Below are 19,437 nucleotides of genomic sequence, written 5' to 3' on the forward strand. Positions count from 1 at the left end.
GCTTGAAACGTAGTATAAGAGTTTTCTGATATATAGCTAAAATAAAATAAATGAATTCCAAAATCTTTAAAGAGTGAAGTTCTAGTTCAATTTATCAATTTAGTTATATTTAATTGCGGAATTCTGTCTTTTCTACATAAGTTGATACCCAATAAATCTCATAACATTATCGATGAATTTGGCTCATAATTCCAACATTTACCATTTCCTTGAAATTTGTGATGTTTAGTTATTTCTAAATTAGACAGGCAGGTGTTATACAAAGGGCCCAATTCATTATAGATGCATAAATCATTCCTATGTGGTTTTTAACTGACAAACGATATTTATTCCACACAAATAAAATCACCCTCAAGCGCTCTCTCCCTTTTATTCAATTAAGCTAAGAAGGGACAAAGAGAAAGGATTTAAGATTTTATATGCTGGCTAAAGATACAAAATATGGTTTCATTTGTGATTACCTAACAAATTGCTTTGATGGAGTTAGAAAACGTAGTTTTTTTTTCCCAACCAATTAGAAACAAAGTTAGAAATACACAATTTATATTTAACAATTAAGTGGTGTTTGGATTATTTTTTGCACACCTCTACCTCTTTGGGCCATTTTAGGGGCGCACTTCATATTTTATTCACGGAGTGTTTCTAGTAAGAAGCAACCTCTCATTATTTAAGCAATCCTTTTAATTTAAGTAATTTTCTTTAATTCATGCATTTCTCTCTATTTTTTCCTAAATACTTCCCCTTCCATATGTTACTCTTACACAAATACCGGCGCTATGTCCCATCATTCGGAGCTTGTTAATATTACGATAAAAACTCGCTACCACAACTAAATTGAACAAAAAGATTTGCCACGTTTAAAAGTGTCAAAATGGGTTAAAAACACGATTTTAACCTATTCATGATGAGTTGGATCATATATGATTTAGTTGAGTTTTAATAAATGAGTGGTTAATGGGCTTAAGTTGTAAGTCTAATTATATGCGACTTTAAAAGGGTCAAAAAAATAAATTCATTTATAACCCATCTAGCTTAAAAAGGTTATTAGTTGAAGAAATATATAAAGTAAAAAATAGAAGAAGAAGAAAGGAAACCCTACCTGCATCGTCTGCGGCGGGAAAGGGCGAAGAAACAGTTGTAACCCAAAACTGATGCCCTGCGTCGTCGGTAATGTCACCCACGGTAGCCCATATCGGTGGTGGCGTAGCCAGCAACAACCAAGGTCTTGCCGATGATAGTCTCGCAAGTAAGCACTGGCCTTCATCTTTCCCTCGCGCAATGGACAAAGTAATCATGCTAGACGTCCTCGTTCTTCCATTATAACGGACATGAGACCTGAATCCTGTAGCCAAGACCATCTTTCCATTCAAGAAGGATGAAGCTATTGTGCCTTGTGACGTCAATCTCATCACCGCTAATTTGGTTCATCGCTCAAACTCTTTCCCCATGAACATTCGCATAACTATCGTAGTTAGGGCTTGATCAGAGAGTATGCGAGGAAGCTTCATGGGCTTGTTGTTGTGTCTCCGGTGGTGGTGGTACAAACCGCCGACGCACGAAGGAGGCTTGCGATTGGAGGTGGAGTTGGAAGAGATGCCGGAGGCGGAGAGGATGCGCGGGAGCTTGGAAGTGGTGATAGATGGGGACAGCGGCAGATGGGGCATGGCGGCGGCGACGAAGCTAGAGACCCTTAATTTTTTTTTTTTTTTTTTTTGGGTACTATTTTTAATGTTCTTTGCAGGTTAGTTTAAAGAACAAGAAAAGGGTTTCATATCTGTTTGGGCCTTTTTCTCTGTTTTTTTGGATGGGTTTGGCTTGGATGTGTGTTGGGTTGGGTTGGGTATAGATCATCTAAATTGTTTAGGAAATAAATGGATCGATGGCATATAAAAAATTTCGGTTGTAAAATTAGCTCCAAACACGAATGTCCGTCATCCAATAGCTGTAAAATGATATTTTACTAGGATTGATCGGTACTAGGATAGATAGGTTTTAAATATAGAATATGGAACCTATCTTGTTAGAACTGGTTTCTAATTTTTTGAACTTGAAACCTATCTTGTTTGTCTTGGGACTAACTTGTTTTTCTAGTCCTGAGACTGATTTCTTTTTTTTTCTTTTGCTTCATTTTTTAAAATCAAGACAATTAACAATTATAGCAAAATATCATAAGTGACAAAATAGCTTCAAGTAAAATATCAATGCAATATAAATAAAAATATAAAGTAATAAGGAAGTTAAGCTCAATTAAGAATGTAAATCACTCTTCCAATAAAAAAAATAGTTTCTACTCTCATAACCTAAAACTTACCTGCATGTACCGGTTCCACAAATTTGGAACTAGGAACTATTCTATTTCCATGGGCAATCTAAGCCAATTCCCCAATAGAATCTAACTAGTTGCACATCCCTAATTTTTGCAAGAATCGAATTGGTTGCGCATCCCTAATTTTTGCAAAGACATTAGACCATGGTCGATATCATAATGAAACTCACAATCACAAGATAATATAGAAAGACAAAGAGAAAATGTTATGAAAAATCCAAACTATGTCCGTTATTAGAGAAAAAATGGCTTTATTTTCCTTCACTTAAGATGCGCATGACAACGCTTTTATTCCGGGAAGATTTTTTTTTTTTTTTTTTTTTAGAAATAGTTCTTTTTTATTTCTGTTTCGGGAACAATTTCTAAGTAAAAAAACCCATTTGATAACTACACAAAATTTATACTCTTGGAATAGAAAAAAAATAAAAATGCGTTTGGTAACGCAATAATTTCTTTTTGTATTTATTCATTTTTTATTCTTACTCACGGATTGCCGACCGTCCGCTGCCGCCACCCGACGCCATTCTCTACCGCCGTTGCACAACCGCCCACGGCCGATCGTCACGGCAACCGCCGCCGCAGAGCCCATCGGTCGTTACCGGGACACGGGCGGCCGATGGGCTCTACGATGGCGATCGCCGGTGACATCGGCTGCGGGTGGCGCGAGCGGCGTCGGCGGCGAGCGGCGACATCGGGCGGCAACGGCGGCGACGGCGGCCAAATGGCGACGGTTGGTGGTGGCTCTAGGCGATTGGAGGTGGTCGCGGCAAGAGAGAGAAACAAAAAAAAAAATTATTTATTTCTAGAAATTATTTCCAAGAACAAGAATCAACTTTCTTTTGTTTCTCAAACTGTCCCAAGGAGAACAAAAAAATTAGATAAATTGTTCCTAAGAATAAATGTTTTACTAAATAGGTTTATGTTCTTTTTTGTTCCTATAACAAATGAACGAAAAATTTGGAGAAATAGAAACGTTACCATACGCTGCCTTAGTCCACTTTGGCACCATGTCAGCATCATCTGAAATCTATCGTCCAAGTCAGTGGCCACATAGGACTTTTAAGGATGATTTTCAACGGCAACATAACAAAAAAACTAAATGTATCACAAGAGTATAAGTTTATGGTTTTTGTGTCAAAAAAAAAAATTAGGGCAAAGGTGTCATATTAGATATAGTTTGAAATATTTATTACCTCAAAAAGTTCGTAATAAATTAATCACGGTAATATAATTTGCGATTTTGTGGCGTTTTTGCCAAAAAAAAAAAAAGAAAGAAAGAAGAAAAATACCTTGTACTATCTTGCCGATATTACCCTTCTGCCCCCAGGTCCACGCACAAACGGAGGACGCGCACGCACCGCATCTTTCGCCCACCCCCATATAAATATCCCGCACACTCGCGAGAGCTGGTATTAGGGTTTTCGCTTGCACCAGAGCGTAGAAGTGGGGAGGGTTTGCTCGGTAGAGCCGTCACCAGCAAGCTCCTTCGCTCCGAGCCAAACCCTAGTCTCCTCCCAACCATGGCCGTCGGGTAACTCTCCCCTCTCTCTCGCGTGGGTCGGTTCTTGCCGTTCGAAACTTTGGCGTTTGGACTGATGGGTCGGTGGTTTTATGCAGGAAGAACAAGAGGATTTCCAAGGGGAAGAAGGGAGGCAAGAAGAAGGCGTGAGTTTCGGTGTTCCTGTTTTGGGGGGGCTCATTGGGTGTTCGTAGATCTGTTGGATGTTCTGGTTTGTTCTGATTTTGTGCGTCTTTTGTTGTTGTCGTTGTTGTGGGGGCATTTGTGCAGGGTCGATCCGTTTTCCAAGAAGGACTGGTATGATATCAAGGCCCCATCCGTGTTCTCCGTGAAGAACGTGGGCAAGACTCTTGTTTCGCGTACTCAGGGTACCAAGGTGTGTTCTTTTTCGCTTTCGTTTAATCTAATCTGGTTGGCTCGGTTGGAAAATGGGCGAAGTTTTCAGTGTATGTGTGTAATGCTCGTTGTGAAATCTCTTTGCTTGTTTGGACTTCGATCTAAATGCCATTGCTCAAATGGTGGTCTAGGTAACACTTAAGACATCGTTGTTAGTTTTCTTGCTGTAACTATTTTTGTAGTGGTTGATGTGTAGAGCAGCTTCGTTGAGCTTATTTGCTCCAGTACTGTCGATTGCTTTTGTGATACTCCCCTTGAATAACAAGGCATTAAGGTCTTACTGTTGGGGATTAAGCTGTGATAACAATTGGAGATATTGATATGCACAGTGCTGAACATGTCATTTGTCGTTCTCTCTGTGGCGCTCATAGCTGGTTTCTTTATGAAAATTCAGCGCTGATCTTGCCATGCCCTTTGTAAGGAACTTATGAGGGTAAAAGAATAAGGATAATTTGAAGTCGATGCCTTTGGATATCTTTTTTTTTTATTCAATTATGGCACCTTTGTTGGTGTTATCTTTTTCAGCAACCCCTCGGGGTGGGGGCAGGGGGTTCACACAGATTTTAGATGTCGAAAAGTTATTTATTCCTCATAAAGTCTTTTAACATGACGCTAATTTTGCACATTTGCAGATTGCTTCAGAAGGTCTCAAACACAGAGTGTTTGAGGTGTCATTGGCTGACCTTCAGGGTGATGAGGACCATGCCTACAGAAAGATTCGTCTGAGGAGTGAAGATGTTCAGGGAAGAAATGTCTTGACTAATTTCTGGGTAAGATTTTTCTTTTTTTAATTAGGTTTCTGGGTAAGGTTAACATGGTCATCGCCCTTTTTGAGTATCATCTACACCTTTTGAAATGAATTTGACCTATGCCTTTCCTTTATATAATTTCAGGGAATGGACTTCACAACCGATAAGTTGAGGTCCTTGGTGAGAAAATGGCAGACATTGATTGAAGCTCATGTTGATGTGAAGACAACAGATAATTACACTTTGAGGATGTTCTGCATCGGCTTCACCAAGAGACGTCCAAATCAGGTCAAGAGAACCTGCTATGCGCAATCCAGCCAGATCAGACAGGTGATTTATCTCATGCAGAATACGCTATTTCTGTGGTCTATGATAGAATAACAGTCTTACCATATCAGTAGAAGCATTACAGTTAATCTGCATGGTCCATCGATTGATGGCATGCTCAACATCATATGTTTGCTTTCTTTTTTAATTTTTTGTGCTGCTTGGCTCCCTATAATGTATATGCTCTAATAAATTACATAGTGGCAGTGGCTGGATGTGCCAATTTATAGTTTTCCTTAAGAGATTGGCTATGCGATTATAGTGGGGATTTAAAGTAGAAATGCTTTTGTTCCAGATTCGCAGGAAGATGAGGGAAATTATGGTCAACCAGGCCACTACTTGCGACCTGAAGGAATTGGTCAGGAAGTTCATTCCTGAGATGATTGGGAAGGAAATTGAGAAGGCAACATCAAGCATCTATCCTCTGCAGAATGTTTTCATTCGGAAGGTCAAGATTCTGAAAGCTCCTAAGTTTGATCTCGGAAAATTGATGGAGGTATATTTTAATTTCTTAATTGTGTCTGAGATATTGAGGGACAATTTCTTAACCTAATTTCATGAAATGAAATACTTATATTTGCTTTAAATAAAAAATTCTTAGTTACATTCTTGATGGAGGTTGATGAGTCTTGAGAGCCTATTAATGACGCATGCCTAGTGTGGTTTACTTAGTAAAATGGTTTGCATAGAACCTTGGTTTTCATTTTGTGCTTGACTGGATAACAAGATTGAGTTTGCTTTATAGAGTCGGTCAGTATGAACTACAGGAGAGTTAATCAGATATTATTGAAGATGGCAGTAAATTTAGTGTTGAAAATAAAATGAAAGTGATTTTTATTTGGATAGTGTAGTTTGTGATTGTTAATTCATTGTAAAATCTGTAACCTAACTGTTTGTTTATCCTGCTGTCATGATAGGTCCATGGTGATTATTCAGAAGACATTGGCGTCAAGTTGATAGGCCCGCTGACGAACCAGTGGCTGAGGTTCCCACCGAAGTCATTGGAGCTTAAATTTAGGGTTCTATTGTTCTCATATTGAGTTTTGAAGTCCTTTCTACAGACCAGACGATGTTTTGCTTCAGCAAGAATTAATGGGTTTTGATAATTGAGCGATGTTGTTTTGTTCTTTAGCTGAGATGATATGGTTACGTAGCTCCTTCCATACTTATTAATGATTCAGACGAGAATTAGAATTTTCTGCAGTCTCTCTGTATTGTTTCACTTGGTCTGTGGTATAAAGAGAGGTTTTAAGCGAAAACCTTTTTGCTTGCTGCGTTGTAGCATTGTTGGAGGTGATGCTTTTCGATAGGACAAAGCTATTAACATAATCTGTAGTTAATGCCCGGTTTGGTTTAAGCTTGTTCCATAATCGGTGTTTTCTTCCTTTAATTGCTTTGATTCTGCGAGATCGATATCGCTACACGGATCCTTCCTACCCTTCTTGAACCACTCCTTTCTTGTCCCTGCACTTCTGTACTATTTGAGAGCTCGCAAATGCTCTTTGCTTATGGTGATACGGGCATCAGGCGGTTTGTCTTGCTTTGTCATTTGTAAGACTTGAGTTTAATGAAGTGCTCGTGGAGTGCCTTTGCAATGTAGCAGGCGTCATTTATATTATTGTCTAATTTTAAATAGACACCTGGGGCGCGTTTAGTAACAGTTTTTTTCCGATAATAGATTCTGGTAAGAATTTTTTTTTCCAGGAACAAATTTTGAGCATTTAAATTTGTTTGGTAACTATTCAAATTTTTTATATTCGGAATAGAATTGCATTTGGTAGCGTACTAATTGATTTTATTTTAAATTAATTGATTTTAATTTTTTAATAATAATTTTGTTTTTACTTTCTTTTTCCTTTTTTTTTTCCTATTCTTCTCTTTCTTGTGGTTGGTCGTCGGACGACCACCGATCGGCTGGATGAGGGCCCGCGATCGCACCGGAGTGTCGCTGCCCTCAACGAGGCTAACCCTCGTCGTCAAGTTTTCCCGCAGTTGGGCGAGGCTCGCCCAACCCGCTTGGTGAGGCCGAGCCTCGCCGATGGCCAAGCCGGCCTTGCCGGGGCTAGGCAAGGTCTACTTGGCCACTAGCGAGGCTAGGAGAGCCTCATCGATGGCCAGGTGAGCCTCGCTGGGGTTGGGTGAGGTTTGCTTGGCCATCAGCGGGGCTGGGCAAGCCTCACCGGTGCCCAAGTGAGGCCGAGCCTCATCGATGGCCAAACCAACCTTGCCGGGGCTAGGTGAGGTCTGTTTGGCCACCACCAGAAGGCCAGGTGAACCTCACCGGTGGCTAGGTGAGCCTCACCGGGTTGGGCGATGTCTACTTGGCCACCGCCGAGGCCGGGCAAGCTCACAGGTGGCTGTGCGAGCCTCGTCGAGGCTAGGCATGCCTCACCTAGCCTCGGCAAGCCTCGCAGATGGCTGGGCTTGCCTTCGGCAAGCTTGTTAGACCGGTGGACGGCAATTGGTTGTCGCTGGATGGCGGAAGGGAAGAAGAAGAGGAGTTGGTTTTGATTCTCAAATTTCTTCTCAAAACAAAAATTAACTTTTTTTATTCTTAATTCTACTCTAAATATGTTCTTAGGAACAAAATTTTTACCAAACGTAATTATGTTCCAAAACTATTTTCGGGAACAAAAAATTAGAATCGGGTACTATTTGGCACGTTGTCAAATAGTCCCCTACTGTGTGATTTCTGAGACTAGATTTTTCGGCCCATGCCTCGCATGTTGGATTTACAATAGGGAAAATACCACCAAAAGTCTGTCCACTGACTATGATACACTGATACCTCCGGACCATTTTGGGGCGTCACCGAAATCTTCAAAAGCTGCATCATGTACCGGTTTCAATTATTTCTTTCATCACATTTCTGCCCAAGTCATTCGTGGAAGTCCTGCGTGGCGCGGCTTACATGGACAACATAGGAAAACAGAGCTGACGTGGATCCAACGTAGTTCTGGTAAATTTTAGTGGAGCTTACCAAAACTACGTTTGGGGGCAAAAGTTGGGACAAATCGAATGCAGTTCAGCGTTTTTCCGAGTGATAAGATTAGGGATAATGAAATCTTCATGACAATAGCCGCATAAATGAATCAAGTCTATGTGATACATTGCATCGATAGTGTTCACTCTTGATCCTTGTAGCTTGTTTTTCTTATCATTGTCCATGTAGGCCGTCACATAGGATTTTTAAGAGTCAACGTTGGACAGAATTGTGATGGAGGGTATATTTGTAACTTTCGTACAATTTTATGGATTTTAATGTCAAAACAAAGAGTTTGGGCATTGAAGTCATAGTAGAACTCATTCGTTTTTCTGTGGTAATTAATATTTACTACTTGAGAGTTGACCGTTGGATAAGGATATATCATACACAAGTAATATATATATCAATTCAAGAGTTGAATAGTAAGCAATTCAAAGTTTGATGAAATTTTAAAAATGAATCACCTTGCAAGTTTGTTGAAATTTGTAGAAACAAATTAATGTTCTATTTGCGCACATAAGATAATTAATTTGTTTCATCATATATTTGATATTTCTGAATTTTCAAAACCATCTTAAACATTGACATTTTATTCTCTCATTTTATATATTCTATTTTTTAGGTGAGGTAATGCTTAATCCTATATTGTGTTTTATTTTTGGAATTGAATTAATCTTTTTTAAATTTCAAGTATTTATGTTTAATTTGCTAATAAAGTTACTTATTTATGCTTTTTATGTTAAGATTTGTAGAAACAGATTAATGTTCTATTTGAGCGTAAGATAATTAATTGTTTTCATCATATATTTGATATTTCTGAATTTTCAAAACCATCTTTAATAGTGACATTTTCTTTGCTCATTTTGTAAATTGTGCTTTTCAGGTATGGTAATGCTTAATCTTACATTATGTTTTTAAAAATTTTATATTTTTTCAAAATTTCAAAGTATTTATGTTTAATTCACTTAAAAAGTTGGTGATTTATGCTATTTAGCAATTCGTGGAGGCTAACAAGTTTTCAGAGGCTACTAGTGACCAGCCAAATATATATTTTAGTAAAATATTTATCATATAACCTTGGTCTTAACTTGATTTTTGCACTTTAGCGTTGCTTAATCTCGATTACGAGGAGGTGTTCAAGAGAGTTTAGCAGAAGTCAGTAAATTTAGCGCTTAAAAATGGAATGGAAGTGATTTTTAATGGCTGGCTACAATCTGCGATTGTTTAATTCAACGTTAAACTTTGCAAATTGATTAAAAGAAATGAAGAGAAAAAGATCATTTTATCCACGTTCTGCGGATTATATTTATAACTGTGGAGTCAAATTGTGATGAAGCTACGTGTTAAAAAATATTATTAATTTTTTCTTCCCTGATATATAATCATAGTGGCAACTGAAAAAGATTTCAATGAAGTGCAACTGAGGCTTAGGGAGAGACCACATCGGATCTTTTGCTAATAATATCGAATTAGAAACGAACTCAGTTGATACTTCAACGGCAGTTTCCTCGGAAAATCGAGAAATATCTTCAATTTAGTTTGTCAGCTCTTCCCGCCTAATCCCTTCTAACAAACATAGTGTAAGTGACGACAAGAGGAAGGATTTTGTTTTAGCCAACTTCAGATGAAATTTAAGTTATCTACTTATTTAATAAATTAACCATTCAAAGCAAAAATTTAACGGTGAAATTAGTAAACTTACCAACGTAGGTTCGGCCAAAAATAGTTAGTTACTGACGATGCTATTATAATTAAGGGTTAATATCACAAAAATTTCAAATCAATACACGTGTGACAAATTTAGTCTAAATTAATTTTTTTACAAAAATTCTAAATTAGTACAATTGTGACAAATTTATCCCAAACCAATTTTTTTACTACAAAAATCCCAAATTTGTATATCCATAACAAATTATCATCTGTTAATATCCGTTAAATTTGATTATCACAAAGAAAAATCACAAATTAGTACACCTAATAAATGAATAGGTAAAACCCCAAATTGGTATCCCCATAAACTACCAAGTGTTATCTAACTCAACAATTTAACGGTAAAATTTAATGAAAACTAACGTAGGGTAAATTTATCATAGGTATATCAATTTGGAGTTTTTTGTAGTTAAAAATTAGTTTGGGGTAAATTTGTCACAGGTGTACCGATTTGGGATTTTTCACGATATTAATCTTATAATTAAAATCGAAGTTAACTTATAATTATAATAAGTAACTTACCATCGTAAATATGATTTTAATTAAGTAAGTCACCAACAAGCTGAGAAATTGATGAACATAATATTCGATAGAACACTTTCAAGCTGTTTAGGATGTAGTAATTGAGAATTGAATCGTATTGTTTGAGAAAGAAACGCACCAGAAAATAGATAAATTTAATACTATAGACTCGCTTTTAGGGTGGTGAGTTTTCTCTCCTAGTAAGGAACTTTACCAACACGCAATCCTCTAGTAATTTACCAAAATTGGAAGTAAAATCTCGTTGTTAAATTTAGCAACCTTTTACTGAAATTAGTAACCCACCAAAGAATGCTAGCTTTTAGGGAAATAATCTACCGATCAAGTGAGTAATTTGCCAAGTTTTCCGATTATTTAACTGTAAACCATTGTAAACAAATCTTATCAATGAAATTAGCAACTTACTAGCGGAGGCCAGCACCGTGACGAGTAACTGGCAACGCAAGGAATTTACCGAGGTCAAAGTAATGTAGTATTTGATTTGAGGGTAGTCAAATCATCATTTCATCCGTAAGTGAGTTTTGAACATACATTTGAGAATGGTAAAATTATTATTTGGTAGGCATGTTAGTTTGGCTCCATTTGTTTAGCAATACATGAATGTTCTGAAAATCTCTAAAAATAATCATTGGTATTGCTTATAAAAATGAATAAACACAAAATATTTTCATCATTCATGAAAATGATTAAATAAAAATTATTGTCAAAAATTGAATTATTTTCTATTGACTAATTATTTCAAGCGATCAATTTTGGAAAAAATGATGAGTTACTAATAAATAAGTGAGAACAACTGTTTGAAATCACAAGGTATTCAAACCTGTTAAATTCATTATAGCGTTAGTGTGTTAGTGACAAATAAAACGGCATACTGGTAAAATTGAAAATTTGTTTTTAATTATTAAAGAATTAAATGATTATTTTGCTAAGTTACGATCGTTAAACAACACTTCTAATATGTAACCATTTCATAACCTACTACTAATAAAACAAGTCTTAAAGGTCTATGTCTCGAATCGAAAAGTGCCAAAAAAGTCCTAAACCTTTTGTCTTTGTACTGATTTAGTCTTAAACATTTTTATGTTGTGTCATTTCAGTCATTTAGGCCAATTTTGGCCAAATTTTGCTGTCGGACGCCGGCCGACCGACGTGGTTTGATCGGCACTAACGTAAACAACTTTTAATAACATTTTTATTTTTGTCTTTTTCCTCCAGCTAGTTGTCGAGGTCTCGCGACCGGCCGAGGCGATGGCCGGGCAAGGGCGAGCCTCGCCCATGGCCGGATCCGGCAAGGTCGAGCCTCGCCGACCATGGGCGAGGCTCGCCGCCGAATCTAGTGAGGCTTGACCTCGCCCGCGAGGTGGCCGACGAGGTCGCCCTCGCGCCCGTCACCTCCGGCTGGTCGCCGGCCGTTGCCATCGGCCGGTTGCCGAACCTCGGCGACCGACTCGGAGGAAGATAAAAAGAAAAATAATATTAAAAAATAAAAAAAATATATTTAAATATTTAAATATTATTAAAAGTTGTCAACATCAGCGCCGATTAGACTACGTCACCTGACCGGTGTCCAATCAGCAAAATCCGGCCAAAATTGGTGGGAAATGACTGAATTGGCACAACATAAAAATGTTTATGATTGAATCGACACTAAAAAAGGTTTTGACTAAATCGGTACAAAGGCAAAATGTTTATGACTTTTTTGGCACTTTTCCGTCTCGAATCTAATAACAATCTAATTATGTTTGTGCAAAAGTATAATAATTTAAAATGGGGGATCTAAGAATAAGCCTAAAATTTATTCGACATATTTAATAGAACCAAATTGAATCGAAAGCTTCCAATGACCAATGATGGAAATAGGGATATTTATCAATCTAATTCAGCTTGTCACATTGAGAAACTGGAACTTGAAATCTAATCGAGAACCTAGTTTCAATTTTCGCCGGGACAAATTCAAACTTTTTTTTTTCTTTTGGTCAAGCAAATCCGAACTATTATCATCACCCAATGAACCACAAAACATAGGTAAAATATCAAAACGCATCTCCCTTTGACCCATTAACCTTACAAAAAGCATTCACGTGCACCTAGACAAAACTTGAAAAAACCAAATTGTACCTCCTTATAGATTCATTTTGACATTTTGCTTAGGGTTTGATTGGTTTGGTTTGGAGTATTTTGAGTTGATGTGAGAATTCAGAATTTGGGAATGGTCTTCTCTGGAAAGGAAATGGCATTTTCGTAAACTAGGACGCAAAGATAATAAATATGAAGATGCAAAGTAAATTTGAAAGGTAAAATTCAAGTACATGATATTTTCAAAAGTGGAGATATAGAAATGAATGATCGTTAGTAAAAAAAATAATGAATGTTTTTGCATCCTTTCGAAAAATATTTTTAAATGTGTCCCTCCACTCCACTCTTGAGAAAATAAACAACAGGCATGCCTGAGTACAGTTGCTTAAAGGCTGAATTTGCTGTCCCAGTTGAGTCAGAGGTTCAGGAACCACTCGATATGTCGAGAACCAAGGCCTTGGAATTTGCAGGAGCAGATCACTCCAAAAAATTATGAATACCAAGGCATAAGCCCTTCATTCAAGAAATGGTCAGATATCAAGCACGAAAAGATCTCACCCTTTTCCGAACTTCCAAGATTCATCTGATAATACTTTCTCATGCCCCCTCCCAGATTGATACAAGGTTAAAAAAATGGAATTTAGAGTACTCTTAAACAATGAATGCAGTCAAGAGAAAGCAAAAGGAACTGTGGAGCTTGAATCAACTGAAACTTGACTATTTTACAATATACATTGGTATTCTTAAGAGCATGCTACAGCTTTTATTATACTGCGCGTCCATCGGAAAGAAAAAGACACTTAAAAATTGCCATTGAGCGACAAGCCTCTCAACGAGGCGAAGTTCAAGGAAGTACCAAGGCGATTCTCGAGCAGAAAATCATGATACGGCTCACTTCTAGTGTTGAGGAGTGAGAGAAGGAAAGGATGGAATCGATTGTAAAATCAACCTCCGACCGCTCCTCAGGTTCGGGGAGGTCCCAAAGTCGCTGTGTGGCGGAGAGACCTCTTGCTGTTAGGAGAGGTGCTCTTTATGCTGGCCGTTGGCGTGCTGCTGCTGCAGAGGATCTCGGGAATTTCGTCCTCCATATTAGTTAGAGGAAGTTTTTCGAATTTCGGTGGCGGCGGTAGTAGAAGATCCGGTTTTCCCATTTTCTGGCTAGAGTGCAATGCATAAGAGGATCCAATGGTGACGAACGATGAACGCGGCTGCTTGAGCTTCGATGGAAATGCCAACTGAACCAAAGGTCTGCAAAACACAGATAAAGTTAAATGACCAGAAAATACATCTGTTAGCGAAGGAGCTAAAATGAGAGAGACTAAAGGACGGAAAGAATTTAAGGAAACTAAACCTGCGAAACCCAGATGGTGTGCTTGGAAGAGCAGAAGCTAAATTTAGTTCATCATTATTCTCATTTTCCATTTTCCAAGGAATTTTCTCCGCTTTGTTCTTTTCACACTTCTCAGTCTCTTCTTCTTCTTCGCAATCTGGTCCTCTCAAAGCAGAACCTGAATTCCACAGTGAACAATTTTAATCTAGGAATTTCATTTAGTATCAAGACCATAAAATAGTGTAAAAAAACGCATCAGAATAAGAAAGGTAGAAGGTTGGTGATGGTATCCAGTGAGCCACATGCTAGGGTGACGTGAGGATCACTTACCATCTTTTGTACCGAATGCATTTTTACACCCTTCGCATCGACAGTTAATGGAGCAGCCAACACCACCCTTTTTAAAACAAAAACCAACATTAATAAAGAATTATAGCAGAATATCAAATTGGACAGCACAATCTGAGAGGAAAAACCTGATAGCACTCGCAGTATTTCTTGAGGCAACTGGACTTCTTACAATTGCATCCTCTTTTATGTCGTGCTGAAGCTGGCGTTTTGCTAGAATCTTCCTGCACAGGACAAAAGGATGAAATTACATTGTAGGCAGTGTTTCATATTTATTCCCCTTTTCGCCAACAAGCAGGAATAGAGTTGACATATCATATATTCTTACCCCGTATTCAGAAGCAGATTCAGAAGACCTAATGACTTTTGGAGCAAATGCAAGCGGGTTACGTGACTCGATCTGTTTTCTAGTTGCAAGAACAGTGTCTTCATGAATAGGCTTGTTGAAGCAATCTTGACATGCACATGGCTCGATGCAGTAGACACCAGCAGCAAAACATTCACAGTAACTGCATAGACAATTTTGAAAGGTCAACTAGCATACTAATAGCCTCCAGATTTCCTGAAATTGTTCATCTAATTCAGTTTTGATTTGCCAAAAACGGCCTAGGTGGACGATTTGTTTCTAGGGTCTCTTCCATTTTTAGTTTCGCAGGAATAACTCAGCTGACGAAAAAATTTTAACATCCTACTTTTCTGGGTTGTTTACAACAAATCATCTCTCAATTATTTTATCAGGATTACACTCCAGTTATGACCTAATACAATGACATCAAGGATGCCCTTTTGGCTTCTGTGAAATTGTCATTCGAAGGGAATTGCAGACTCAGCCTGCGCTGAGGATAGAAAGGCCCAGTGCAAAGTCTTCTATTAAAGGGTTGAAGTTCAGGTCTAAACGATTACATAACTTCTACATATGATAAGATTGCTTTTCATAACTTCTCAGGCCTAAATAACTTTGCTCAAACAATAGAATAATACCGCAGCTCAGTTTTCTTTCTATTTATCATTTCAGCACTTCTGCAAGCAGTTTTCTGCCACAGGATTCTTTTGTAGTGGATCAAGAGCAGTTATTTGGGGCCAAGAAAAAAAAAAGGACCAATTACTTAGGTTTGAAATGTACAGCACTTCTGCAAGCAGCTTTCCATGGCTTGTTGGCCAACACTGGATGGCAAGTATACTAATTGTTAAACACAAAAAAGGGTATTCAGTGAATAAAGAGTTCCAGGGTTTAAAAAAGAAAATACTTAATAAGTGAACTTACAGCTTCAAACATTTTGATTTTTACAATTACAGCGCTTGCAGGTCTCACTTTCTCCGCCATTCTCCATTCGTCTCCTGCAAATCAAATAGCACATATAAGGAAAGGGAAGGGAAGCATCAAAAGTAGTATCTGAATATACGGTCTTGAACATCAAGTTATAAACAGATCATGCATACCTTTTCTTTCGGGGACTAGTCTGGCCATTCTCTTCATAGTTCAGATCAGTGGGTGCTTGAGAAACTTCTTCAGCAACCTGAAGCCCATTATCATGGTCCATCTCTTCAGCATTACTCAAAGTCAAAGACTTGTGAAGCGACTCCTGATTGGTCAAGGGAGACTGCAACGAGGTTGTGGACATGTGCACGTTTAATGCTTGGACATCAGATAACAAGCTTTCATGTTTAACAATCCTGGAGTCCTTTGTAGTTGAAGTCAAAGCATTCAAGTGCAAGCCAATTCCAGGTACAATACACCGTGAAGAATCACCTCCACCTTTGACAACGACCAGTTGCTTATTTTTTGGGATATCATTCTCATCGGATTTAAGTAGTGGTGAAGAAATACCACCTGAACCACTGTCCAAGCTCTTCTGCTGAGTTCCCACCATCTCAAAATCAAGACAGCGCCTCCTCATACCACGAGGTAGATCAGAGATAGGCTACATATCAACAGACAGAGGTACTTTAGTTTGTTATACAATCCAACGGAATTCTGTGTTTCAGCAATTAACACAAGCAAGAAATGTTTCTTCAAATGGCTGGAGGTGGAGCTGGAAGACTAATACTGAACTGTTCAGATTAAAACAAGAGTTAAAAGTATTGAGAAACTAACAACAGAGATGAGATTTTTTCATGAATTTCTGACTGAAGATGCTTTGGAAGTTGCAAATACTATTTAAAAGTCACTTTCAGCATCATCACAGTATGTTACAGACAAGCACATTGAATGTGTTTTCAGTAAGAATGAGTACAGATGGATTAGTAATCGATTTTATTAGAAATGAATTGAGGGGAAAAAAAGAAAGAAATTGGAACGGTATCATTAACTTCTAATAGAATTTTGGTGAGAATAAAAGAAGAAAGCATGCGATTTTGGTTCAGGGAATTCTGTGCATCTGGTCTACTTATTGAAGAGGCAGATATCTGTAGTTTGCATGCTGTGCCAGCACATAAGAAACAGGAAATTTTGTGAGAGAATACGTGGAGTAAAAATTAAGCTGTCTTTTACCTTATTAGCAAATGGAATATGCGCTCCCACCTCATTATCCATATTTACACTCAAATAAGTACCAGTGTGATTATCCAGATTGCTTATCGCGACACCATTCGGCAAAGTATTTGTGTCTTTCTGTTCGCTGGGATCTACAGGCTGACAAGAAGGCTCCTCTGCTTCATGCTGTTCGTTAAAAGTGAGTTGATACAGTAACTGCTTTTTCAGTTCTTCACTAACCTCGTTCTCAGGAAAATTTGACACCATAGAAGTGAAATATCCCACCTCTACATCTGGTGATCTCTGGATCAGTCCCCTAAAAGCAGCAGCATCATTAGGGGAACTAAATATTAAAAGGTCAGTTGACTCTAAAGCCAAACTCTCCCATCCACACCCTGTATCATTTTTCTGTTGAGAAGTTCCCTCCTGATGTGACCTACCATCAGGTAAGTCTATTTGGGAATTTTTTTCAACAACAGGAGCATCTGACTTGGACACAGTACAATCTGCAGCAGTGCTACATGGCGTTGGGTCGGAATTTGGACTGCCACAGTCATACTTTAAGGATTGTGGCAGGTCAAGCGCAAATTCTTGGTGCTCATCAAGCGGCTCAACAGAAGATTCTCCAATGGGAACCAAGATATCAAAGTTTTCCTGCAGCTCACTTTCATTTTCAGCCAACTGAGCCACATCCGAAACATCGCGTTCAGCTGTTGGAATTTTATTCTCATCTTTACAAGAAGTTCCGATATTTGATGGATCTGAGTCTTGATGGCTAAAACAAGAGATATCTGTTAGCAGACATATACAAGCAAGGCAGTCTGAGCCAACTGTGCAGGACTAAACAAGAAAGACAGACAATCACCTTCTCAGAAATCTCGATTCCTTGTGAGAAGAACTGACATGTGGAGAAGTGAAAATGGACGGAAGAGATCCAAAAGTCAGTGAGCTGAATGCCTGAGTGATTCGTATGGACTTCACTGGCTTTATGGGGGAGAGACTGTTGATATAATTGAAAACTGGGGAGTCCTGCAATCATCAGGAAACTATTACTCACGGATCACACAATATATTTATCAGAAGAAAGAAATGCACAGAAATGACGTAAAGTAGATTTATACACACTAAAAACAAGTGCAAGATGGAGACTCTTAACCAGAAAGTACTGAATTAAAGAAAAAAGTTCAATTAGCCGATTCTCAAATCAAGTTCTGCTTCCGTGAAAAATGTAAAAATTAATCAAGCATAACAACATATCCTGCAAAACAGCATACTTTATTTCCATGTCAAATATTTTAAGAATTATTGCAATAAAACATGCCAACTGGAATAAAAGCCAGAATATAGAAAATCTCACAACCAAGAGCTCTCAAATGCAAAGCTACCGTGAATATATGATAAAACTCTGCCCGCCAAAGCTGTTTGTGGGCATGTTAGACCGACAAAAAGTGGTCATTCAATCAGATCCACTCCTCGATCCAAGACAATAATACCGACATGTGGGAATTGAAAAGAAATTACATAAAAGAAGAAGGAGCGTGACCACTTAAGACCTAGCCGAGTCCTCACACAACCTGGAGTGCATTAAACACAGGATCTGTAGTTCACTCATAAAATGGCCGCCAGTAAACATCTGTGGACATTTCCCCCAAAAAACACCACTTTTGACTAATTAAACACTTAGTCAAAAATTTCTGACCCCGAGAAGGAGAATTAGACAGAAACTCCAGACAATTGCTTCGAATCTCCAAGTGAAGATCACTGAAAAGCAAGGTCCACTCAGCATTGACTCGCCAGAGATCTAAATATAGAGAGATTCACATCACCAAGCGAAGATCTACTCAAATTAGCTGGAGTTCAGACCACACTTCCGAACAACCTTAAACAATTCGAAGCTTCTTCTTTCCCCGTCAAAACCCCCGGAACTCTTCTCAGAAACTCCAAAGAAGCTGACAACACTACAGTCAACTCGAAGGAAAAAGAATCCCCATTTCAAAACTAAGGTCAACGACCCAGATGGGACAGAAAAGAAGGGCATGCAGACCAGGCAAGGATCGAGTCAACAACCCGCAACCAAGCTCCAAAAGATCCAAGAATTGCCAAAACCAACCCGATCCCCCGGCGACAAAGGAAGAAAAGAGATGAAATTGACGAAAAAACTGAAGTGGGTACTCAAGATTCTCGGCGGGGCGAGCGCAAAGTACCTCGAATTTGGAGATGGGAGCGGCGATCTGGTTCCTCTCTGGAGTATCCATTTCCAGAGAAGAAGCTGCTTCACATTTCTCTCTCCAAACCACCCCCGCTCCCTCTCTCACTCTTTTCTAAGGCCTCTCCCTTTCTGGGTATCTCCTCCGAGAGCGGGAGGAAGAGAGGGAGAGCGAGAGCGAGAGAGGGAGAGTGAAAAAGTGGAGGAGATTGCAGAGGAGAAGATGAGATTCAAGAAGGAGCGGGAAGGCGGGAGAGAGAGAAACTTTAGAGAGAGAGAGAGAGAGATTTTCTCGTGGCGATAAACTTTAGTAAGCTGGGGCCCACCTCGCAACTCCACAGCTGTCCGTTATTTTTTCATGTTGTTCCTCGTTTCCTTCCTAAAGTTAAGTGTTCCTTTTTTTTTTTTTTTTTTTTGGTAAAATGTTGTTGGGTTTGGAGTTACCCTAAAA

At 38.6% G+C, this 19,437-nt stretch overlaps 1 protein-coding gene and 1 pseudogene across 2 annotated transcripts; one reads left to right on the forward strand and one right to left on the reverse strand.

The window, feature by feature from the left end:
• Positions 1-3,746: 3,746 nt before the first annotated feature.
• Positions 3,747-6,586, forward strand: LOC120289619 (annotated as a pseudogene). The gene is made up of 7 exons (XR_005547695.1): positions 3,747-3,857; positions 3,944-3,991; positions 4,116-4,221; positions 4,874-5,011; positions 5,135-5,320; positions 5,613-5,813; positions 6,235-6,586. The product of XR_005547695.1 is annotated as a 40S ribosomal protein S3a-like (transcript).
• A 6,715-nt stretch (positions 6,587-13,301) lies between these two features.
• On the reverse strand, positions 13,302-19,181 carry LOC120290924 (protein tesmin/TSO1-like CXC 2). The gene is given in 11 exon segments (XM_039307784.1): positions 13,302-13,877; positions 13,981-14,137; positions 14,290-14,356; positions 14,436-14,531; positions 14,636-14,816; positions 15,572-15,593; positions 15,596-15,645; positions 15,748-16,229; positions 16,799-17,555; positions 17,646-17,809; positions 18,985-19,181. Coding segments are annotated over 11 exon segments (2,313 nt in total). The 5' UTR covers positions 19,036-19,181; the 3' UTR covers positions 13,302-13,591.
• Between the last annotated feature and the right edge of the window lie 256 nt (positions 19,182-19,437).

The sequence above is a fragment of the Eucalyptus grandis genome, chromosome 2, assembly GCF_016545825.1.
Source record: "Eucalyptus grandis isolate ANBG69807.140 chromosome 2, ASM1654582v1, whole genome shotgun sequence".
Classification (NCBI taxonomy): Eukaryota; Viridiplantae; Streptophyta; class Magnoliopsida; order Myrtales; family Myrtaceae; genus Eucalyptus; species Eucalyptus grandis.